The sequence below is a fragment of the Cadophora gregata genome (assembly GCF_030347475.1).
Source record: "Cadophora gregata isolate MNR1 chromosome Unknown scaffold_6, whole genome shotgun sequence".
Classification (NCBI taxonomy): Eukaryota; Fungi; Ascomycota; class Leotiomycetes; order Helotiales; family Ploettnerulaceae; genus Cadophora; species Cadophora gregata.
This window is the reverse complement of record NW_026695929.1, coordinates 1,311,145-1,335,497: the sequence shown is the minus strand read 5'-3', so window position 1 is coordinate 1,335,497 and position 24,353 is coordinate 1,311,145. Positions and strand designations below refer to the sequence as shown.

Here is a 24,353-nt window from a genome sequence, read left to right as displayed (position 1 = left end):
TCGATTTACAAAATTGGAGCTCTAGGATTGCCGGGGCCAAGATCTGAGGCTCGCTGAACTCTCAGACAAGCTGTAACATAACGTTGCACCCCGAAAAGCATTTGTTAGATCTGACAAGGCTGAAGATACACTTTCCCCACAACCCGAAGAACTTATCCAGTAGCCAATGTGGTGAAGTCGTTGTCAGCTGCACTCTACCTGCACTCCACCTGCACTCCAGCTTTCGCCACATCACAAGTCATACGAGCGTCATATTCGTTGCACTGCAGACATGTTTCTTGAAGAGTCGCATTGCAAGAGTGGCTGAGAGAAATATATTAATGCCACGGAGAAACATGACCGAAATTCAAGTGCTGAAGTGAATTGCGTCACCTTCACGGCCCGAATGATGGTCTGACTAACCGCCCACCTTTGAACTCGTACCGCAACCCTCTCTATTGTCTATATATCAATTATCCATTTTGACCAAAGAGTGCCTTATAGTGGTGTGGTCATAATCGATTGTGCTGGAGGCAAGACGAATGGAAATACGCGACAAGCTGTCACATCTTCTCTTCCCCCATATCTCTGCCATGAAGAATCTCATCAATCCTTCCCATGTCCTTCACCATTCCACTTCCACTTCCACTGCTACTCAACCCATCAGATCTTGCGTCTGAGCCCGAATCAGTACATCCACCACAGGCGCAGTCAAAACCGTAGATTCGCTTGAGATACGTCTTTTTGTGTCCATAATCGACTGTGACCTCCTCACCAGCTAGTAGCTTGAAGCGGTTCCAGAATACAATCTTCCCAATGCTTTCCTTCCACGTATACTTGGAGTTCGGGACACATGAATGATTGATCCTCGAAGCAGTTTCGAACAGACCAGTGGCAAGGTCATTCTTGATTGCGTAACCATTGCTGTACACGATACTTCTGCTAAGCGATTCATTCTTGTTTCGGGAATAGCTGTAAAGCGAGAAAAATATCTTCTTCTTCTCGGGAGATAAAGCATTAACCGTGGTATCGAGAGGGTCAACACGAGCGCCATCATCTTGAAGAGTAATAAGAGGGCTCTCGCACAGGAGGATGGTTCGTGGAGGTATGTCGCACAGAGCAAACACACCGAGGCCTTTCTCCTCGGAATCACGGATTTCAACGAGGGTTCCAAGGGTGTCAGGGTCTCTTACTGCTGCCGGAAAGACAGTTGCGTCTGTTCGTAAGGGGGTCGGGGGGGAAGAAACATGATGTTCGAAGCAAGAGGGCGCCGGGTTCAGCGACATTGCCAGTGCATTCGCGAGCGCGTCGGCTTTGGGTCTGGTTGGAGTGGTCGGCTCGGAGACTTGGGTGGACTTCATGGTTGGGGTTTTGACTGATCCACCAGGGGGTGGATTGCCGGGACTTGGTGGTGACTATTGCACAATAACTATCAGCAAGTGGTCTTTAACTGCGAAAACGTGACATGGGACATGAGAGACGAGAGACGAGAGACGATAGGTGAAATGATTCTGGCACAAACAAACACAATGTTGCGTCCAGTTTCCTACGGGGACCGATCGTCGCATGTCGGCCTAGTTACCTTGGCACAATGGATTCAGGCCCCATTTGCCATATTGAACTCACCATGTACATTCACACACGGCTTTTGGTCTACTGCGCCAGTTGAAGTATTGGTGTAAGGTATTCACAACAGAAGTAGTAGTGAAGGTGGGAGATAATGGTCGGATTCAAGTCAGCTTACCTACCATGTAGTGCAGGTCTCATGCTAGTCATGAGCGGTGAAAAAGATATGCTTCCTCGTCTTACTCACCATGTGAACACTCCTTGGCGAGCCGAAGGGAATTCTTGAAGGAATCTTGGGTATTACGTCTGGCTCGCAGTAGATTGCATCTTGAACTTGACTTATACAAAATATAATTGTTTTGGCCGGTTTGGCGATTTTGGCGAGCAATTCTGCCTACGCAAGGCCCAAAGTCAAACGAAGAAATGTTGTCTAACCTAACACACGCTCCACGCTCGCAAAGACCAACATACCTGGGATCCTCGTTTGCTTGGTCAGCCAGCCTTGAACCTCTCCTTAACTTCAAGAATAGCAGCGCGCTTAGAGGACTCGTAGATATATGTTCAATAGGACGAGACGTAGAGAGTAATAGAGTACGAGAGGGAAAGAAGAACGGGTTCGGGTGCAAACACCCAAAGAGGTAAAATTTGAAATGTACATTTTTCATTGCACTCATAGGAAATTAGGCAAAGACTTACGCACAGCATAGGGTACTACCTCAGAGCTGTGCTACTTAAGCTCTCGGATCTCCTCACACAAGTCGTTGGGCTTAAACCTGGAGATTTGGGTAGCATAGTAAGAGGCGTCCAAGTCCTGACAATTCAGCGAGTAAATTTTCGTGGATAGAGGTCCTTGACCTTACTCTCCAGGCTACACACACTTGAAATGCAGCACAAGCCTGGTTAGACAATTGACGACTGACAACGGGAAAGTACGTGTCCTCAAGCTGCCGTCAAAGACTCATTGTACGAAACAAATAACATAACAGTCCGCGGTATTGAAAATTGGAGTGAGAACACCAGCCACGCATTCGGTATGGTCTTAATACTATCAAGGTATGTCAGCGGTAGCAAATCAGTCAGAAGTATTCGAAGAGGACAGTGCAAGTAAATCAACAATAATATGTGATCGTTACAAATAAGCCAAAATTGACAAGCAAAGAAACGAACAAAAGAAGGAGAGACAGCTTGCCAACCTGGTTACGTGATATCGGTACGGGCATTTCTGTTCTTTTCAATCATTTTCAAACTGTTCGCCATAGATCCATCAATGCTGATGCTGGTCCCTAGTCATTATAACCTGTCTCCACCAGGTGGGGAGCTGCCTTGCTATCGTGGTCAAGGCATTCTCCCCTGAACTTCCAGCCAGATTGGCGATTCCATATGGCACACAGTCCTAACTTACACAACATACTATTCAGGCGGGAGTAATATGTCAAATATAACTTTCCGGAACACCGCCCGCCCAATGACCCTTTAACTCCATGCTGTGCTTTGCTCTTCCATATATTTATACAATCGTCATCGATGCCGGTCCTTACTCAACTGCCCCTCGTCGCTCTTCGGGAATCCACCTACCCTTTCGGCCTTCCTCACAACCTCCCTCCCTTTATCTCCTTCTCGATCCGCCTGTGGTAAACCCCACCACTCCCGGTGGAACTTCTCCTGCTCCTGCTTCCTTGCCTCCTTTGCCTCTCTGTCTTTCTGTCTCTTCAACCGTAGTCCGAACCATTCTTCTCGCGCGGCGTCTTGTTCGCTTTGTGTGGCATGGGCTACCATGCATGTATTCATGGCTCGATTCTGGGCTCTGCATTTGAATGGGGCAGTGAATGTTCGTCCTAATGCACAATCCGCAAATACTATTTTGATATACATTTAGCATCCAAGATCGCATCATATCAAGGAGCTAGCGGCCACGCACATTTGATCTCTGCCGCGCAGTACCCTCGCACCCGTGCATGGTATAATTCTCGAACTTGGGCCTCTTGTCCGGAGGATAATGGGAGAGGGTTCCGTGAAGGCATGGGCAATCGAGGCACTTCCTCTTCTTGCTGCTGAAGAGGCGCCATCGCTGCCACTTAATGCAGCGGACTGCGAAGATGTTAGGACGTGCCTAGTTGAAATGTCTCCAAATCGGATGTTTTCGAGGTAAAGTTTAAGGCTCCGCTGGATGGTGTTTGGAGGCGCTAGTTCACACGTGATTTCTAAACAATCTCCAAACCGCTCAATGTCATGTTGACACAGCAGAATCTTCTACGATGACCTATAGTGGTATGTCACCGTTAGAACCATATCAGATAATTTTTATAATGAAGAGGACAACAGAGTGTCCAGCCTTGCCCATATGAACTTCTCGAGCAAAGTTCCTCCAAATCAGGTTTAGCCTGGCCGGCTCGGATTTTTGAAGTTCCACGAGGCTGATAAAGTTCGAAGCTCACTTTTCTTCAAAGGCTCGAATTCAAGACAACCCACATCAATCACCCGAATAAACAAAACTACAACTATCACAAGAGCTCTACCATTAAACACCCGCACTATGTCTTCCATGCGAAATGCTGTCCAGCGGCGGAATCATAAAGAGAGAGGCCAACCAGAAGAGCGACAGAAATGGGGACTGCTGGAGAAGCACAAAGTATACTAACTATTCAGAGCCCGGAGACACAGTACTAACAAGCCTTCAGGATTACTCCGCACGTGCACGAGACTTCAACGACAAGAAGAAGAAGCTCAAGGCCCTGAAGCAAAAGGTCCTCGACAAAAATCCAGATGAATTCTACTTTGGCATGATGTCTCGCAAGGGACCAGCGACCACAGGGAAAAGTCGAACGGGAACCATCAATGGCGATAGAGGGAACGAGGCGCTAAATCAGGAGGCTGTGCGGCTATTCAAGACGCAAGACCTAGGTTATGTTAGGACCATGCGGAACAAGGCGCTAAAGGAGGTCGATGAGTTGGAGAGGATGGCTTTAGGAATTAAGGGTGCTGGGAGGAAAGTCATTTTCGTGGATGATGAAGACGAGCAGTGGCAGAAGGTGGAGAGTGCAGATCAAGATTTGGAACATTTCGATGAGGACTATGAGGTCGAGGACTCTGAGTCTGACGACATCGAGGCCAAGAACTTCAGGAAAATGCAGCAGAAGGAAACGGATAAGTTAGAGACTCGTTTGAACATGGCGCGCGAACGTTTGGATGTTCTTACCAAGACGGAACAGGCACTGGAATTACAGCGAGCGAGGATGGCAAAGTCACCGACCGTGGGAGGAGTCACGAAAAAAGGAGGTAAGTTTAAGGTGCGACAACGCAAGAGATAAATGGTACTGAATTGAAACATGTCCAAAGTTGCATGCTTAATATATGCGACGAATTGTGCGCTTCCAACGCTGGGAACCTCTTCCCAGATCGCCCAGCAACAAAGCATTATACCATGGAATAGATATGTGCATATCCTTCTTGCCTGTCCATTTGACCTTTCCTGAACGCCATTCGAACCTAATCATATAGATGATTTCTTACTCCTTGTCAGACACCTGCAGATGAAGATTGTTATCTTGGCTATGGCCTTGAAAAACATTGTTACAGCCCACGCCAAGCACTTAATCATCATCCAGATCAAACCCAAAAAACCCGGAACCTTCTCTTCTTTTCGCTTCTTCTTTTCATCCTTCACACTATTCTGGCTTTCAAGATCCAGTTCGAACTCTTCCATTGTAAGTTCCTTTTTACTCTTTTTCTCCTTCCCTTTCCCCTTCCCTTTGATCGTCCACGAAGAAGATTGTCGGTCTGGTGACATGGGCGACAGAGGTGCAATTGAAGGAGGGGCGTCAAATCTCTCGACATTCCTCGTCTTCTCCTCAGTAACAGCCACCAGCATGATAGCGCAAATTGCAACATCGACGACGTAAAAGCAATCAATTCGAGCGGCCACAGCCGTATCAATTTCCAGGTATCCGGAGCCAGAACCATCACGAACTAAGCGAACAATGTTATGTGGCAGCTCAGCGTGCTCGAGAATGTACTCTTTTCTTGACCAAGCGGGAGATGAGTGTATGGAGACGACGAATGGTGTTGGGATCGCTGGGTGTACAAGGTAGTATTTCCCACTGTCATGGTCCCAAACCAGACGTCCGCATTCGCGTTCAGCGGCCGCGATAACTTGATCAGCATCTGCACGATTCGATTTATTGGCCAATTCAATAACCATGTCTGAAGCAGCCCGAGGGTACAGAAGGGCTACCAGGCCATCATTTGGTGGTAATCGCCGGGCGGTCTCCTCAAGCGTTGTACTCATGACTTCTGCTCCGGGATTTGGCTTGGATGATGAACCGAGTTTGGGCGAGCCAGTGCCTTTAAGGAGTCTATTTGGGTCGTGCCGCAGCATGGTCATATGTGCCGACGTAGAGGTGGGGATGAGACGAAGGGTGTAGAAAGGTTGTGTCGCTGATGAGAGAGTATGGACTGGTTCTTCCTTGTCGCTGGTCATTTTCAAGCAGAATCGGCGGCCTTCCGACGATGAAACTCTCCAGCCGTTCACGACCTTCCAAAACTCCTTCAGCTCGTCATTGGTGGAAGCCTCAAGTACAAAATCATCTGACAGTCCCTTGGGAAATCGACCTGGTGCTATGCCAATTGGCATTGGACTTTGCAAACCTGCAGTGCTTCTCTCGCTGATGCTAGGGGAATACGGTCTTCGGTTGATTACCGTATGTTGGATGTGCGTAGGACTTGTTTGTGTTGGGAAGTACGCTTGGTGTTCCAAAGCAATCTGAGGATTATATCTCGGAAATAGAGATTGCATGACAGCAGGCTCGCCCCTCTGGAGAGACCCATTTGCTGTGCCCTTGGCATTGGAGCTATTCGACGAGTTGCTGTTACTACGGGCGAGAGTAGGAGCTTGTGAAAAGGATGTATGTGTTCGGGGAATGTCAGGACCGAAGTGTGCTAGTGGAGGGGTGGTGATGGGCGAAGCATGGTCGAAATGAGGAGCCTGCCTTCCATTCGGGTTCTGAAGGGTCTGACGGTCTCCCGAAGCTGACTGTCGGCCATCAAGAGCCGGTTGCTGTTCATCAGCTCCAAAGGCCGGAGATTCTGGTCTCTCAATGGAGGATTCGGGTGACTGAGGGATAACAGCATGTCGACGGACACTCGGTTTCCTCGATGGAGTCGTCTTCTCCTTTGTTGGGGGAGGGAACAATTTCAATCCCATATTTACCGGCTTGTCAGGCATGTTGAATATGGTGGGCAGGTATTGCAGACACTATCTCGAGCCCTCAAGCACGGTACAAGCAGGTAGCTGAGATGCAAAGTGACCAGCTGTACGTCTAAAGCCATGGTAGTTGGACTAGGAGGCATCCTCAACCTGTATATTATACAGTTTCCCATCTCTGCTTGATTGCTGCACAACTCCCAGCTGATAATAGTAAGCGCCTATGGTCCCGATTTCGACATGTGCGTCTGATTGCGATAAAGCGGGAAGATCTGGAAATAGATTTGGTTCAGCGAGTCACGATGTTGGGACCCTGGCCAAAACCCATGTCAGCGGCAGCATGCAGCGCGATGTTGTGTGATGGGAGTCCTTATTGGACCGCCGCGGCCTTTCCGTTTTTCGCGTTACAGGCTCCACGCCTGCGAGGAAGCGCTGCTGACTGAGTGGCTGGAACTGCTGTCATGTGACTTAGACTGTCAAGTTGCTCTCGAGTATTGTACCACAAACGTAAGGTATCTACCTCAGATCGATACAGATACCATATCAGATCGGATCATGCATGTACCGTACCGAACCTCCAGACGCGTCGCGCATCCTGCAAGAGAGTTAGCCTTAGCAAGCGGATCGCCCTGACCAGAAGCCGCAAGTCCGGGACCTCCTACTGTACCTTACCTTAGATACTTGGGTACCTTGGGTATCATCAGATGTGACTGGGCTTGGAGAGTTTTCTTTGGATGGCAAGGTCTTTATTCCTCGTGTCAGGAGATGTTCGCAATCAGGGCAGGTTGCCTGGAATTCGCATGCTCATGCTTTGCCACCTACCTAGCCTAGACTCCATTACCTACCTATATGGATAGATTGTCCGCGCTTGGCCTCGCCGCGCACTTCACAACGTGCCGCACTCTCAACTTAAACAACGTAGTTATGCCAATGTCCCTTCATCAGCCAGAAGCCTGTCCTTCCCCTTTCAAGCGTCCCAATTGTCGGTGAACGGTCAAAAGTGGAGTTTTCAAGACTGCCAGCACGAAACGTGGAAACAGTTTGCTGCAACATGGCCGAATTATCCAGTCAGACCCTGGCTTCAAGGATTCGTACAGTTCAGGTATTGTTGTCAAACTGGGGTGGACAGGACCTGCTCTTAATATCACGTTGGCCTTGTTGCTGTTTGCTACGGCGCCGTGCTGTGTCCGGGGGTTTGAACTTTCCCAGCTTAGTCACGACTAAATTTCGCACCATTTCGTTTGTATTCTGCTTGCAGCATTCTGAAAGTCATACAATAATTCATGAGGAGTAGGCCATTATCACTTGCTCGGAGTGGCCTTGACAGGTCTAGGACCACCGGGCATGTTCCAAGTGTTCTCCGGGGCATCTGCCTCGTCTCTAACCCAGCCCTCATTCTCATAGCTTGTTGCCCTATAGGTAGGTAACGATTTCTTCTAGTGCACGACGAAGCTCACTCTCTTTGCTAGTCTGGACTACCTGTCTCGCTTGTCATGTGTTAGGAACGTCTGTACAAGCGACAAATCTAATTTTATCGCTGCTCACAAACTTCACTGTCGTTGCCTTGTTATATACTGCTCTTTGCACATTTAGGTAATATATCAGACACTTCCTTAGAGCACCTGCTTATGCCTACAGTAATGTCCCGTTCAATTCAAGTTGTTACGAGGACTGTCCGCAAAGTGTACCTCGAATCACTTTTACCTTCATCGTCTATCTATGCCGAGTCTGTGTCGCTGCAGCCTCAATATACTATTTGCAAGGACCAAATTCCCTTGTTCTTTGGCTCCCATGCCTTATTTTAAGCTCCCTATACCGGCTTGTGAAGAGATTCAAGGGTTGCGGACAGTTCGTTAGGGCTCTGTCAGTCACATTCGTACTTCACCCTACATGGATTTGTAGCGGTGCGAAAGTTGAAAGGAGGGAAGATCTGATTCTTCTCGGGCTCTTCACAGCATTTTGGATCATATACATCGATACACTTTACAACGCCATGGTAAGCAAGCATAATCTCCGCTTCCAGTTTGACCAACCTAAACTAGCACAGGATAGCACTCATTCCGCACTAGCGCACACCCACTACCTCTCTCCCTCCCCAGCCACCTATCTTGTACTCACTCTCCTCTCACTGCTCCAACTCAGCACGCTCTCCCTCTACAGCTATCGAAGTAAGAAATCGCCTCATTTCTGGATCCTGGGTGTTGGTATCTGGTTGGTCAAAAATGTGTGGCCCATCTCTGATCTGAGAAATGTCGATTGATTGTTGAATGAGATGAGTGGAAGGGTGGCAGTTGAGCGGAATATTTTGCTCGGGTTATGGCTTTGTGGGGCGGAAATCTGCGAGCTTTGGGTTGGGGGCGGGCTAGTCTTTTGAGAGTAGCTGGAAAGAATGCGCAAAACAGATACAAAAAGCTATAAGAATCCTGAGATCCTTTCCTTCGTCTTGTGCAAATTGCTACGTGCTATTCTGCAACTTCAAAAATAGCATTTGTCACAAAATACCTCGGGGCATTCAGCAGAGAGTGTCTTATCTACCTATCTAAAAACACACCTCGGCGTTTGAATTGAGCAACATCAATACGGAGAGTGCACCTGGCGATTCACTGTGGGCAACCTTGATGGCCACTTAACTTTCAAGACAATGGTCTATCTTATCTTCCCTACCTGGTAGGTACCTCTTATGTTATCTTATCGTCATGTGAGGCTGACAAAGGAGGCGTCTTCCGGTCTTCCATTCCATATTGTTGTCGCGCATCGCAGGGCCACCCTACCTAACTACAGAATTCAACCGGAGTGCACCCAGGGGAATCTGCCCTGGTAATTGGTTAATTACCTACAGCAAGGTAGGCGAGCTAAAATACCTTCTTTACTTTGGTACCCTTCGTAAATTACTAAGGTTAGTACGGTAATTTACCTACAGTAGCAGGCTAGCAGGGTTACGTTATCTCAGTAAATCAGACGCCTCGCTTGCTCTCTACGTGGACACCTTAACCTAACCTTATTAGGAAGGAGGTCTATACGTCTACAGTTGCGAGCTACGAAGCGTCTAAGGGAAAATAGTACTAATTTATATAATCGCGCGGCTAAATCGAAGTTAAGGATTTAGAATATTAATAATTATTTAATAAATACTAATTAGAATACCTTTATATATACTATAGGACTTTAGTAATCTATTTTTCTATCTAATAGTAGTATTTATATTAAGTACTAATTATTCCTTTAGAGAGAAGTATACCTACTAAAGCTAAGGTATTACTGTAAAGGTAGTGGTAACTACTTCTTTACTATACCCGATTAAGAAGAGTCTAGAGCTCAGTAAAGCTTAGTAAGACTCGGTAGAGCTCGGTTAACTCTGAAGGGGTTTACCGATAGTTACTCACTTAGTTATACGCAAAGGGAAATAGCTCTATAGTACTATAGGAGTTTACGTCAAGTTTTACGTCAAGTGTAATTAGGCCTAATCGGGAATAGCCCGGGGAATTTGTCTATATAGGCTCGAGCGCTCTCCACGGAATCGAGGGCTCCTCAGCTTGATATTCGCGCTAATAGAGAGGTTATCACCTGATCCGTGGTTATTTCGCTCACGTGCTAGCTAACGCTAAACCGTGCTATTACAATTACTAGTATTCGCGTAGTAGACTAAAAATCGCACTGGAATCAACTCTAGTATTTTAGAACTATAACCTTAATTAATAAGCTATAAATTATTCCTTAATAAGATAAGTAGGTAGAATAATTCTATATTTATAGAATAAAAATCTGTTAAGTATATATCTAATAATTAAGAGATAAGTAATATTTTAAGGAATTAAGCTAGAAATTATCCGGAACTGACTTTAGTATTTTAGAATTATAATTTTAATTAATAAGCTATAAGTTATTTCTTAATAAGATAAGTAGTTAGAATAATTCTATATGTATAAAATAAAAATCTATTAAATATATATCTAATAATTAAAGAATAAGTAATATTTCTTTAAATCTTATAAAGAATACTTAAAAAGTTTAAAATAACTACTAATCTAAAGTACTTAAAAAATACTATAAAAGATAAAGAATTAGAAGAGCTTTTAAATAAGCTTTTAGTTATTAGAATCTTATTTATATAAGATATTAAAGTATTAATTCTAGTATTACCTTTAAAAAGTAGGATTTCTTTACTAAAGTAGCCGCGCGAGCTACTAAAGGAATACTATTTTCTCTCAGACCCTCCGGTGAAACTTAGTGCCTAACCCCCTTCTAGGCCTCCTGATTAGCTCGGTAAAGGGGGTAGGCAGCAAGTATCACCAAGGAGGGGCTGATTTATGAGATAAGGGTTACGCAGGGATCTTGCGGACGGAAAGGCAGCCACGTGCCATCACACCTCCAGAGTGGCGGAGAGGGAGGCGGAGGCGGAGTGGGGTGGAGTGGAGCGCATCGTTTACCTAGCTAGGTAGCTATACTTAACTTAGGTTAGCCTCGCCTAGCCTCAAAGCTTGATAGCTGCAGGAACTTCCAAGTTCCCCAGGTCCATTGTTCAGTAGTTGGGTAATTGGCGCCGACAGGTAGGGACTTCAGGATCTCGTAGAACCAATAAGGTGAGGTGAGGTATGGATGTTCATGCCCAGGACATTTCGTTCTTCATTACAGTACAATAATTTACATGGCTGTAAAATCAAAAGCAAATTACCTCTGGAAAGTAGGTGAAAGTAACGAGTACGTTACTTTCCATTGTTGGGCCACTTCAGGTAAGCACGGCTTATCCGACTATCAAATACCTGAAATAAATTTAGTGCATACCTACTGTACAATACGTACATAGGATTGAATAGAATTCACGCTACGGACTCTCGGCGTCTGGGCCATTCACGTTTCCCTCCCATTCCCTGGTGAGCCTTGCCGTCTCCTCTTCATAAGGTAATTTACATAGAGTAGATTATTGACATACAAACATACATACTTTTTTCCCTTGCTCGCGTACCTAAGGTAAGGTGCCTATGACGTGCCCCGCCAGCATTTCGCACCCAGCGCGGCCACCTCACTTCCCTTCCCTGGCTCTTCCATTTCACTTCACTTCATTTCATTTTTTCACTTCGCTTCATTGGGGTTGCTTCGACCGCAATCTCCGATTCTCGTCTCGTAAATTACGGAGGACCCGACCAGAAACCGCCTACCTAGGTAAATTTACCTACCTACCTGCCGGCCTGCTACCTACCTACCCACCCTGCCCCACCAGGTTACCTACCTACCTCGCCTACCTAGGTACTTATGTTCTGGCGTACTACTTAATAATCATTACCTGCCCCCTCTCATACACCTCCATCGTCTTCGACATAATTGTAGCGCTCCGCTTCCTTCACTTCTCTTCCCTTCCCTTCCCTGCCCTGCCCTGCCCTGCCCTGTTGCTTGTCCAGTTCCCTCGTTCGTGAGGTGGTTGTCCTGTCCAGGCATCAAGATGCTCGGATTGCACACCCTCCTCCTTGGCCTTGCTGCCCAGCTTGTATCTGCCTATCCGCAGACCAAAGATGCAAAGCTTGGGGCTGTTGCATCGGAGAGCTCAATCTGCACGCAGATTGGGATTGACATCCTCAAGAGTGGCGGTAATGCCGCTGATGCTGTAAGTCGCCTCTCAATCACCTGTTGACCAACCGACCAATTTGACCTTTCCAGATTGTGGCAATGCAATTCTGCGTCGGTGTCACTGGAATGTACCACTCGGGTCTAGGTGGAGGGGGTTTTGCGGTTGTTCGGTCCAAGAAGGGAAAGTACGAATTCGTGGACTTCAGAGAGATGGCTCCCGCCGCCGCCTTCGAGACAATGTACTCGCCTCCTCTTTCGAATGCCAATTACTCGCTCTACGGTGGTCTCGCAAGCGGTGTGCCCGGCGAGGTTCGAGGACTTGAATACATCCACAAGAAGTATGGATGCTTGCCTTGGAAGAAGGTTGTCATGCCCGCCGTCAAGGTTGCTCGATACGGATTCAACGTGACCGAGGATTTGGTTCGCTACATGGGATCAAGTACATTCATGGTTACCGACCCAACATGGGCGATCGATTTTGCGCCAAATGGAACCAGACTGGGCCTCGGCGACAAGATGACTAGAAAGCGCTATGCTAATGCTCTCGAGTGTATTGCAAACGAAGGCCCGAATGCGTACTATCATGGTTGGATCGCTGCTTCGACCATCAAGGCATTGCAAGCTTCCAATGGGACAATGACCCTCTCGGATTTGGCAAAATATACTGTGCAGATCAGACCAACTTCTAACATTACGTATAGAGGCTTCAAGGTGGGTTTTCTTCATTATCTTCCCCGCCGTGGATGTCGACCTGCTTTACTAGGAATGTCCGAATGTCCCAAAGTGGTCAGAAGCTTTTCGGACTAGTAACTGTTTTACTAACATTCCTCTAAGATCAACACTGGTAGCGCGCCTTCTGGCGGAGCTGTCGTGGCCAGTATCATGAAGATCATTGAAGGTTACGACATGTCAACCCCGTCAAACCTCAACCTCTCGGTCCACTATCTTGACGAGGCCTTCCGATTCGGTTACGGTCAACGGCCCTATATTGGAGACCCAACTTTCATGCCGAACATTACTTCCTACCAGAAGGCTATGTATTCCGAGGCTACCGCCGCTAAGGTCAGAAGCCTCATCCAACCAGATCGAACCTTGAATGTCACCGCGTACAATCCATCAGGATATCAGATCTTAACAGATGACGGAACATCTGCAACTGTTTCTTCGGATAAGAGCGGTCTGACCATCGCCATGACTTCAACGATCAACACAATCTTTGGTAGCAGAGTTATGATTCCAGAAACCGGAATTATCATGAATAATGAAATGAATGGTAAAAAACTCCTCATTGTCCTATTTTACCAAGCTAACAGCTCGTAGACTTCAGTCTTCCAAACACCACGAACGCCTTTGGATTTATTCCCACCGAAGCCAACTTCATCAAACCATTCAAGCGACCACTTTCCTCAATCTCCCCAACCATCGTCGAACGAGCTGATGGGAGCGTATATATCTCGCATGCCTCTGCCGGCGGATCTCGCATCATCACCGAAGTAGTTCAGCATCTCTGGCACACCCTCGACCAAAACATGACCTCTGCCCAAGCCCTTGCCGAACCTCGTATGCACGATCAACTCTTACCAAACACCGTTTCGTTTGAGTATGGAAGCGAGTTCCAGGGTATCAAGGGTTACAACAACCAGACTACTGCGTTCTTGGCGAGTCTCGGAGCGAGCATCAGCTTCGTTGCACCGGGAAGTACGACTGCACAAGGTTTACGGGTTTTAAAGAACGGTACTTTCGAGGCAGCTGGTGAGCCTAGACAGTTGAATAGTGCTGGATATGCTATTTAAGCTTTTCGGCATCTTTGTGGGAATTAGATCTCATGAAAAATGGAGCCTTTAATCATCCAGTCCGGTCCACCAGATCGCCGATGTTTGTTGAACATGAAACATTAAGCGAGACTAGCGACAAAACAAAACAAAACAAACACACGTGAATGGGCTTCATTCATGGATTTCGGAAATATGGAATTGCCTGCGGTCTCAACTTTGTTAATACTGAAAAAGTCATCTATTACTCCTCGAACGCCTATTGCTCCCTGTCAGATCTCCCACAGTATTAGCCTACTACATCATAACTTCGCCCCCACATCGTGTGGCCACTCTACCCTCTACTCCTTCCCATCATTCTCTAACGCTGTCCATTCTCTTGACGGCTCCATTTGTCTTCCCCCCTCCTCTACTCCGCCAATCCCTCCCCAATCCACATTACCGCCCTCTCTACACGATGAGCTGTCGCTGCCATGGGCAGCAAGTGCCCTGTTCTCTCCACAGTTTCAACATCGACCCTTCTCTCCATACCCCTCTTTTCAAACATCGCATATTCAACGGAACCAGTGGAATGAAAATAGGCAGATGATTCTGGCTAGTTCAATATTTAGAAAGGCTTAGCTGCTTCTTTCTGGTGTCACGACATAATTGGATGCCTATTTGAGAATACGATGTTCACGCATTGTTCCTATCCAGACCGCAACATTTCCAAGCGTCCACAAAGTCATAATGTCTGGTTGGAGATGTAGCAATTTGATGGACATCATGTTAATAATCTGGAAGCCTGCGCTTACAGGTGATTTTGCATCAAACCCGCTTTCCATTTTCTCTCAACGTCTCACTTGTAAGGCTGATCTGTGAATGGAAGGAGATCCCCATGTGACAAAGCCTATCAAATCAGTAATGCGCTGAAACCATAGCATTATCACACACTAAGGTTTATTATGAATATAAACCCAGCGATCCTACCCATTATCATTCAATCCAACCTCCTCGACTTAACTACAACAGGATCATGCCGGCTCCAGAAAGAACAGCAACAAGTGTGAAACCGATTGCGACGTATTTGCCCATACCCAAGCTTGCACTGAATACCATTCCAGTCGCCTCACTCTTCTTGCTGGTCGAGGTAGCTGAACCAGATCCGGATCCACTTGGAATAGTTGCGCCTCCGGATGTAGCTGCGGCAATGATGCTTGAACAACTGCTCGCGGCACCTGCAGCCTTGACAACCTGGGCTGCCCCATCGAAATCGCAGGCGGTGGAAGCCTTGTTCTGTTGTTGATAATAAGTATCGAATGCATTAGAGAGCTTCTCTGATGGGCTGCACATGGAGTAGGCCCCATATTGTCCAGAGGTGGTATTAGTCAGAATTCCTGTACAGGCTTTACCGTCATTGTAACCACAAACTAGTCCAAAAAGATCACCCAATTGCGTGTCATTGACGTTCTTGGTGTTGACCGTACAGGTAAGGGAGGCCATCATACAGTCACAAACAGATTGGTTTGGAGTAGGTGGAAGACCGGTTGCCGCAACGGCCCAGGTTGAAGCGACGGCTGGGCAAGATTGACCAGCTGTGTTGGTTGGATTGTAGCTTGCGGAGTTGACACCAGTAGGCGTGGCAGCATTAAGTTGTGAGGAGAATGGAGCGTAGTCGGCGAGAGTGCTGATAGAAGATCCGTCCACCGATGCAAGTCCATAATCATTCTCTTCTTGGAAGAATTCGTAGACAATTCCACCTGAGAAGACCTCAGTCATGTTGGAGCCATAAATAGCTGGTATCTCGGTGAACTTGCGACCAGCTGCTCCACCACCCTGGGTGTTACAACCATACTCAGCGAAGAAAGATGGGACAGAGTATTCCGAGAACTCGGCAACGCGATCCTTGTATCCAGAAGTAACGTAGTCTGAATTTCCGCACCATTCGTATATATTGTATCCCCAAAAGTCAATTTGATCTTCAGTAGGTCCGCAGTTGAAGTAGGCGGCAACATTGGCACGGACTGATGGTAAATCGTCAGCCGCATATCCAACGCCCATTGCATGATATCCCTTGGACTTGATGTATGCCTTTGTATCACGGACTGCGGCTTTGACAAACGCGGAAGATCCTGTATATGACAAGTTGTTGGGAACCTCGTTTCCAGCAAAGAATCCAATGGTATTCGTAAAGTTGGCTAGAGAATCAACAACAGCTTTGTAGCGATTCAACAACTCGACATTCCATTCAGGATCTTGGCGATTGATAGACAAATTTGGTTCTCCCAAATCGCTGATCACATAAATTCCAGCGGCATCCAGCAATTGCATGCATTGTGTGTGGTCTTTGGTAGGATCGATGGCGTAGGTGCGAATAGTGTTTGCGCCGGCTTTTTGGAGGAGCGGAATATCTCGACGGCAGGTTGTCACATCTGCGAGAGGGTCGGTATATCCGGTCTGGAAGATCGTGTCAGCGAAATTTGAGGGGACGTGTGAGGTGTAATCTTACATTTCCATCGGTGGATCCACCACCATTCTGGCCAACACCTTGCTGATAAGCAACACCTTTGATGAAGAACTGGGTGCCATTGGTCTTATAGAAGAATTTAGAGCCCTGTACTTGTCAACCAGGAGTTTTTTTCATTTTCCCTCCGAGACGCCAGATCTTCTTCATCGGATTGACCTACTTTGATGACGACTGGGTCAAGCGCGGCAGATGCAGTGCTGAAGAGTGCTGTCGCCACTGTCAACACCGACACGAGAGGGATTACTTTGACCATGGCGGCGGGTTGTGTCTATTGGCGTGTCCGTAGAGTTGAAAGAGAGTCACGGCGCAAATGCCAGCAAATGGAGGGAAACGACAGGCCGAAGAGAAGAAGCGCTTGTGGTAGTCGCGGCGAAGCTTGGGATTGTGATTGGGATTGGGAGGGAAGGTGAGCGAGTGAGTGGTGAAATAGTATGGTAGGAAGGAGGAAGGGAAAACCAAACGGAAGGATAGGGGAGGGAAGGGACGGAATAATAATAGTGAAGAAATCTAGATCTAGATCAGATCAGATCAAGTCCACCAACACGGAAGAGGCAGGGTCGCAGGTCTCGCATCACCCTGGGTTTGGTTGGCTAAATGCGATCCAATCCAAATCCAAGTGAGGTAGGTAAGGTAAATACCCTACCGTACCTACCTACAGTAGGTACGACGGGCAGTGGCGCACTCTATCGCAGCCCAGACCGAGAGAGCTGTAGCGTGGTGGCGTGCTGACGAGAGGTGGACCAGGTGGTAACGAAGGTGGAATATTAGTGATAGCCTGGCCGTTCTGTGCCGCCAGACTGGAGGGTCGTTTATCTAGGTATTCGTGTTGAACACGACTGCACTAAGTCGGATACCTAAGGTACCTAGAAATGAATTGCCTCGATTACGTGTCCTTCCGTATTCGTAGGGTAGGTAGATTTAGGTAGAAGTAGGTAGGCCGTACTCTACTCTGACTGGAGATAAGCTAAGGTATGGTGCGTAGGTAGGTACCTAGGCACGCTAGGTAAGGTTACCTACCTTAGGTAGTCCGGCGGCGGAGTTGTTGTGGGAGCGTACTCCATACCTTCCCTAAGGTACTCAAGATACCTCCCTAGTGGGCACCTACAATGGATGTAATTTACAGCGCCTGACTACCCTACCTACTGCAGCCCCTGCTTCCAAAATCAATTCTGGAATAGGTAGGTAAAGTACCTTAGCCAGGCACCACAGCGCGTGAGCAGGTGAGTCGGTAATCCACGGTCACAGTACATCAACAAAGCAACGTATGGTAACTGATATTCATATTCATATCCAAGCCATATCCATATCCATATCCATATCCATATCCATATCCATATCCATATCCATATCCATATCCATATCCATATCCATATCCATATCCATATCCATATCCATATCCATATCCATATCCATATCCATATCCATATCCATATCCATATGCACATGAATGCCAATATCAACACCACAGACAAGACCGCCGATGACGACATGAGGGGGCTTCATAGTGGAGCGACAAGGCGATAAGAACATTTGACCCTGGAACCTCAAGGGAACCAAGGGAAGCTTCCCTGAACTCTCCACCACTCCCGTCGTGCTTGGTGCTTGAAACCCCGGATCAAGCTTTGCCTTGCCTCGCCCGTCGTCTCGGCATCCAGCCGGAAGCACCCGGCCCGGGTTGGCTGAACCCAGCCAAGAGAGTACTGTAATGGCAGGATAAGCTGAAGGGAAGTTTTTTATCCTTTGGCCCAAGCTTGTACAAGAGTCTATTTTAATGAGCACTGAATTGCCAAAGACGTTATAATTTACTTGCTGTCTGCGCCGGTTTGTGTTATTTGCTAGCAGGATTTGATGGGCAGATTTACTTGACCCAGACATCTTACTATACTCAGAACAGTCGTGACTATCTCCTGAAATCAAATGCCCCTCTTCGAACCGACTTATTACATCCAGCATACAGAGTGAGGGATCAAGGGAAGGAAAATCAAAAGCGTTTACTTCTTTCGACAGGAAGTATGAAAATAATAAATTTTCATTATGGAAATGTGTATCAAAGGGATAACAAACACCAAGAGAAGCAAAAATACAGCATCGGAGCCGCCAGCCAAGGACACAAATTCAGTACCACCGACTTCATCTCCTGACAACACCAGCCGAGGGCCCCAAAACACTACAACACGAACGCGCCTACAGAAACCACAAGCCGATACCACCGACTTCCGCACAACAAGGTTGACCTGACTGGCCAAGCCACCGAACTTCCGTAGCCTCGTCGCAGGAGTCGGAGTCAGGGACAGAGGGAAGTGATACGGAGGAGATGGAGTAAATGCTGAAGATATCCAGGGAAAACGAGGCGGGTGTGGACAAGGAAAAGGACGAGCCGAAGGACAAGCAGGGGGCAGGGGATGATAGAATACCAGAGGCTGGAGCTTGGGTTGGACTAGGAAGTGTGGTGGAGAATCGGACGCAGCAGGACGGTCTGCTTCTTTTATCGGACGATAGCAGCTAGTTCTTGGACCAGCTGTTGCTGATCTGCTTGTTGGAGAGGGGGAGGTAATTTTCTGTGGGCTGGGTGTTGAACCGGATCCTGCCGTTGCTTTTTGCTATTGCTGGACAAATTGTTGCAAGAGAAGTGGTTGGACAGTAAAGACTAATTGAACTCCCTCCCACTGGCGGATGACGTCCACAACATCGACGAGGAGTCTTTTGTTCCAGACAGCAGCGCTAAAGCAATTCTCCAAGAACTGTTTGTTCTCTACCACAGCACACGCCAGTTTTCAAAGTAACAGTTGTCGAGATCAAGTTGCAATTGGAGAAATCACTCCTAAGTACCACAGTCGGGGAAGAGTGGTTCTTGCTTGGCTGCCACTTTACCGGTTGAGTAGCAGTGAGAGTACGCATATTGGGGTGGGTGTCAGAGCGACTCCATGATTGGAGAAAGTGACATGAGAAAGAGAGACCGAATATGTCACGTACCAAGCCACTACTGCGTGAAATATCTCCAAAACCCATCTTCGCAATACCACTCAGATAGGATGGGACAACTGGACCAGCAGACGCCAGGAGATAACCTGGACTGCTCTATAAGAAGGAAGAGGGAAGCAGGAGGAGGCGAACTAAGCCATTGAAGTGGTACTCGATGAATTGGCAGCAGTGTTGCTACTTCTTCTAATAATGGTTTATTATTTATTGCTTAGGTAGAGCGACGCGGAAGTATGAATATCAAGGACGAGCTGTTGCGAAGAAAGTAGCCGGAAGATTGCTGGGATAGTTGTAGCTTCGGCAACGAAGGAACGTGGGAAAGCAGGTAAGAGCTGAGAAAGACTTAAATTGCGAGCCTTATAACCACATCTTCACTTGCCTCGAGACCTTGCTGTTCTGTTCTACTCCAATTGGGAGACGACGTGTTGATATTGCATGGGTCGAGGGGTAAACAATGGAATATATTAAACAGTGGGGCGATATTTAAGCGAGCTCCCTTTTTTCAAGTTACAACAGCTACGAGATGTAATAGTGATCAGCTAAACATCCTAACATCATCAATATTAGCGATTTCGGAGGCTAGTCCGTTGAAACTCCGTTCATGGTACTCGTGTTGTTTTCCATCTGCATTGCCTTCGCTGGTAAGGGGGATTACTTAATTAACGCCCACCGCACTGATCCCTTTGTTGCTTGCTTCGTAAACTTTTCGGGGAGTCCAGTCGAGACTGCAGGAGAATATTCTGACTACTATTCATTATCGGATGTTCACAAGATGTGTATATGCTCATCCCCATATATCTCAATTACCTGTAGATTCCCTGAAGTGTTCGAGTTGTCATTTCAATGACCTTCCACGTCATCCAGCCCAAAGGACTCCACCCGCTCCGTTGCCCCTTGCGCCATTGATCTCCCATCCTATACACGTTGAACAACGTCCCAGATTTACACCTTAGTGCAGTTTCTCTCTCAGATATACCACCGCGGCATAACCAGCACAGCAATTCGTACCCATTCCATGTCCACACCACGGACACTTTACATTCGTGCTGATAACGCCACTGACACCCAAGTCTTTATCCATAACAACATTGTCTGGCTTCACCATACATTCATAGATTTTACTGGGCATGTCATGGAAGTACTTGCATTGGCAGCAGACTACGAACATCTTGGCGATAGGATCGGGTCCGTTTGGATGGTGCGGACCAGGTGGAGAGCTGGTCTTTGGCGGTGAATGAGCACCGGGAATGCAGAGGCGTGCATTGTGAAGGTACTGCGAAGATTGAGGTGAAGTGGGGGATGACCCCTCGGATTTCGTCGTGGGAATGGGGATAGGTTGGGGCCAAACAAGCGCCTTGGCTGCTTCTTCAGGTGATTTAGAGGCGTGCTGGGGGTTCGCTGGATGTGCGAGCTTCCTCTTGCCCTTCGGGGGACGGGTGAGGGGTTGGTGTTTGAGAGCAGGTAGAAACGAGAGATCCTGCAACTCGGGGGTCGAGGTAGAGTGCGAAAGACTAGGCTTACGTTTAAGATCGCTGGTGTCTATCGGAGACGTCAATGGAAATCGAAGTACACGAGGACTTGAGTTGTTCGCGTGCGTAGTCGTGGAGTCCAAGGTTGCATTGTTCTCGGTCGGTGTTTTCAGGCGATCTTCATCCTCCATATGATTTAAATCTGCGCTTGTTCTACGCCAACTGTCGCGAGTACTGACAGTGTCCTTCAACGGCATGTGAGTTGTAGAAGTGGCATTATTTAAGCCTTGCAAAGTGCTGCCAGAAATGTTTACGGATGCATCTCCGCTGCCATTCAATTCACCCTTGAGTGAAAAATAGTCTTTCTGAGACTGAGGCCGAGACACATTTGGGGTTGTAATGTTGGAAGACTCGTCAAGAGTAGAATAATCTTCACTGGAATCGGTAGCTGACCTCGAGTGATTTGACTGACTATTGCTTCCCGTGAGAGCTTTTGGTGTAGAATTTCTCGAGCTTCTTTCAGACTCCTTTTCGAATCGTACTGGAGAGCGCGCTAGAGAGCGGGCTGGGGAACGGCTAGGAAGTTTGGGAAGCGCAAAATCTTGAATGATTCGTGGAGTTATGGACTGTGCAGCAGCACTGTCAACTTTCATTAGTGAAGAGATGTGAGGACTGGTAGCCTCCAAGGAAGCACGCTTGGATGACGGTAATTTAGGTGCAGCCGTGAAGCTGCCAATGCCTGTTGGCGGCTCCGAAGCGGCGATCGAGTGTCTGGAGAAAGCGGATTTCGCAGCACTTCTAAGGCCCTGGAAGGATGGTCCTTTCGACGAAGCTCTTTTGTGACTTAGAGCAGCACTTTCCGAAGCCTTTGTATTGAGCTCAAGGTGAAGTTGATTGAGCACGTATTCCTCGTCGAGGAAAACACCTGATGTCTTGGCATTGCTAGTTGCTGATTTACTGGTGCCTCCGACACTGCTGAAGCTGGTCGTGGCTGGGGAATCCTTTTTGGTAGGAGCCCCAATTGTACTGAAGCTGGTTGTATTTGGTACTTCACTTGAGCTGCGTGTGCGGCTTCGGGATCTGGAAAACAATGACGAAAAAGAGCCTCGCCGCGATCTGGGTTTCTTGGGGCCTGTAGCAGCATCCGAGACATCGCTCTCGTCCTTCAAAGCACTGGCCGCATTGGCCACCTCCTCCTGACGTCGATACCGAACAAAGTCAGCCCGACCGCGCGATTCTGGCGGATATGACTTTTTTGTAGGTGCAATTGGCTGGCTGGAATGAGGCTCAGGTTTCCGAGACTTTGGATCGTTCGTCGGCTGGGGGTCTGCTCTTCTAGTATTACGGTCATGAACAAGTTGATGGTCCCGTGATGGTGAGACGTTGGGAGACTGTGTATGAACCTGACCGTTCTTACATTCCACAGTACGAGATCGACAGCCATCAAAGTTTTCGCGCTGCGATGGTCGCGAGTCTTCACTGTCGGCCGGAAAATATCTCGGCGTAGGTGGATGGGATCTGTGAATCTTGCGAATGTTTCGTTCCATAATTGGGGTGTTGTCCTCCGCGGCCTTTGCAGGACTATCGAGACCACGAGCTGCAATTGTAGCTTGTGCATAGGCTGTATCCCATTGCTGCGGATTTTGGACTGAATCTTCATGTATCGAAATAGGACGAAAAGAACCCGCCATAGACATGCCGCTACTCGAGACACCAGCTCCTCGTGCGGTTGGATCACTGTCGCTATGCGAGAGTTCCTGGGCTTCAACATTCCACTCAACCTTTTTAGGCTCATCTTTGTTTTGCTGCGTTACAACAGTTTCGGTCTGCCTGAACTGCTCAAGTTTGAGCCCGCCAATGAAGCCTCCATCATTGTAAGCCCCTGGTTTCCTCGAGAAGGATTTCCTCGTTGATGGCACGTCTTCTATGGGCATATTTGAGGACGAGGAGTTCTGTGACGACTTCCAAGGAACTGCAATCGCTTGTGTAGCAGATCTTAATCCTTTCAAGCCAATATCAAGACTGCCCCTCTTCGCCTTCTCTGACACTGTCTTGTCCTCCTTTTTCACATTGCCTCTTGCCATGGTGGGCAAAGTCGGTATTGTCGGAGCGGACGCAGACCGATCCGTTGAGATAGCCATCTTGGTGAGCCTCTTATTCGGGGACGGCGCCTTGCTCAAACGATTTGGACTTTGCGTGCTTGGATTTTCGGGTTTTCGCGCCTGCTGTGTATGCGGAACCTGCCCATTTGTTGTTTCCGTATCCCTCCTCTTCTGCTCTCTTTCTTCTTCCTTTGCCTGTTTTCTTTTCTTTCCATTATAGTCTTCCCAACCAGGTGAACGGCAAATCGAGGAGGCATTTGATTCAGCATCACTCGATTCTTTCTCTTGGCGAACCACAACTCCACTAGACTTCACCACGTATTTTGTCGAGACACCATTGCTCGAAGACGTCGGAGGTGGCATAGGAAGAGTCAAAAGCGGAGCCGTCATCGCACGATCCATCGATGGCATGGGTAATAGAGGGCTCTGGCTCGAATTCGACCTCGGAGGCGGTGGGCTTCGAGGTGTACTTGTAGGTGCGGCTGGAAAGGTGGAAGAGGCTCGCATACGGTTGACCTGAAGGAGAGTGTTGTCAACTCAGACTGACTCAAGATTGGCTCGATAGGTGGCAGATTTAGGATTTCATTTTCCGACGCACCTTATTCTTCTGCTCCAGATCAAGCATTTTTTGGAATGTGTTCCTTCTGCCCAAGCCTGATTTGCTCTTTTTGTCAGTGGTAGCCATAGCGGCTACACCGTGACAGCTCGAGCTGCCTCTAATGGTGTAATACGATTTGCTTGGACCAGTGCCGTATCTGAGATAAAGTATTATACACAAATATATTGTGTAGGTGAATAATCGGCTGACTCGAAGCGGCAGGTACCGTCTTTCTCGTTGTTATATCTGACACTGCTTGGGCTGTAGGAAATGGTTTGGGATATGCCGTCACACCACGCACAAGCCCAGAAAAGAAGGGATTGATAGAGGAATAACCGCAGGTACGAACGTCAGTATTGGTTGCCCGAATGAGGCGAGCTTGTAAACGAGTGTCTGCGACTGGCGCGAAATGAAGCGGAGCGACGAGAGATGAAGAGGAACGAGAGGGAACGCAACGACGAAATCTACTTCACGGCTGATCTGGAGAACAAGAGAGATTGCGACTTGCCAAAGTAGCTAATCGGGGTAGACAGGGCAGAGCTAGGTACGGATGTATAGGTAGATAGTAAGAAAGAAGAAGAAAAACAAGACACGAAGAGCGAAAGTCTGAGGTGCTGTTG

General features: G+C 47.7%; 8 protein-coding genes across 8 annotated transcripts; 2 read left to right on the top strand and 6 right to left on the bottom strand.

Moving 5' to 3' along the window:
* Positions 1-542: 542 nt before the first annotated feature.
* On the bottom strand, positions 543-1,614 carry ONS95_012253 (uncharacterized protein; the record flags this gene model as incomplete). The annotated part of the gene is made up of 2 exons (XM_058505877.1): positions 543-1,394; positions 1,606-1,614. 2 exons carry the CDS (start codon positions 1,612-1,614, stop codon positions 543-545), a joined length of 861 nt encoding a protein of 286 aa, XP_058358400.1.
* A 1,449-nt stretch (positions 1,615-3,063) lies between these two features.
* ONS95_012252 (uncharacterized protein) lies at positions 3,064-3,611 on the bottom strand (the record flags this gene model as incomplete). Its single annotated transcript, XM_058505876.1, has 2 exons — positions 3,064-3,401; positions 3,464-3,611. 2 exons carry the CDS (start codon positions 3,609-3,611, stop codon positions 3,064-3,066), a joined length of 486 nt encoding a protein of 161 aa, XP_058358399.1.
* Positions 3,612-4,094: 483 nt separating this feature from the next.
* Positions 4,095-4,853, top strand: ONS95_012251 (uncharacterized protein; the record flags this gene model as incomplete). The annotated part of the gene is made up of 1 exon (XM_058505875.1): positions 4,095-4,853. One exon carries the CDS (start codon positions 4,095-4,097, stop codon positions 4,851-4,853), a length of 759 nt encoding a protein of 252 aa, XP_058358398.1.
* Positions 4,854-5,035: 182 nt separating this feature from the next.
* Positions 5,036-6,766, bottom strand: ONS95_012250 (uncharacterized protein; the record flags this gene model as incomplete). Its single annotated transcript, XM_058505874.1, has 1 exon — positions 5,036-6,766. The coding sequence occupies one exon, from the start codon at positions 6,764-6,766 to the stop codon at positions 5,036-5,038; it is 1,731 nt and encodes a 576-aa protein (XP_058358397.1).
* A 5,416-nt stretch (positions 6,767-12,182) lies between these two features.
* Positions 12,183-14,100, top strand: ONS95_012249 (uncharacterized protein; the record flags this gene model as incomplete). The annotated part of the gene is made up of 4 exons (XM_058505873.1): positions 12,183-12,344; positions 12,398-13,018; positions 13,142-13,580; positions 13,628-14,100. 4 exons carry the CDS (start codon positions 12,183-12,185, stop codon positions 14,098-14,100), a joined length of 1,695 nt encoding a protein of 564 aa, XP_058358396.1.
* Positions 14,101-15,081: 981 nt separating this feature from the next.
* On the bottom strand, positions 15,082-17,810 carry GAS1_3 (1,3-beta-glucanosyltransferase gas1; the record flags this gene model as incomplete). Its single annotated transcript, XM_058505872.1, has 4 exons — positions 17,603-17,810; positions 16,746-17,529; positions 16,568-16,672; positions 15,082-16,515 (listed from the first exon to the last, which is right to left on the bottom strand). The coding sequence occupies exons 2-4, from the start codon at positions 16,836-16,838 to the stop codon at positions 15,082-15,084; spliced, it is 1,632 nt and encodes a 543-aa protein (XP_058358395.1). The 5' UTR covers positions 16,839-17,529; positions 17,603-17,810.
* Positions 17,811-17,869: 59 nt separating this feature from the next.
* ONS95_012247 (uncharacterized protein) lies at positions 17,870-18,340 on the bottom strand (the record flags this gene model as incomplete). Its single annotated transcript, XM_058505871.1, has 1 exon — positions 17,870-18,340. The coding sequence occupies exon 1, from the start codon at positions 18,113-18,115 to the stop codon at positions 17,870-17,872; it is 246 nt and encodes an 81-aa protein (XP_058358394.1). The 5' UTR covers positions 18,116-18,340.
* Positions 18,341-23,820, bottom strand: ONS95_012246 (uncharacterized protein; the record flags this gene model as incomplete). Its single annotated transcript, XM_058505870.1, has 2 exons — positions 18,341-23,651; positions 23,734-23,820. 2 exons carry the CDS (start codon positions 23,818-23,820, stop codon positions 20,514-20,516), a joined length of 3,225 nt encoding a protein of 1,074 aa, XP_058358393.1. The 3' UTR covers positions 18,341-20,513.
* Positions 23,821-24,353: the final 533 nt, after the last annotated feature.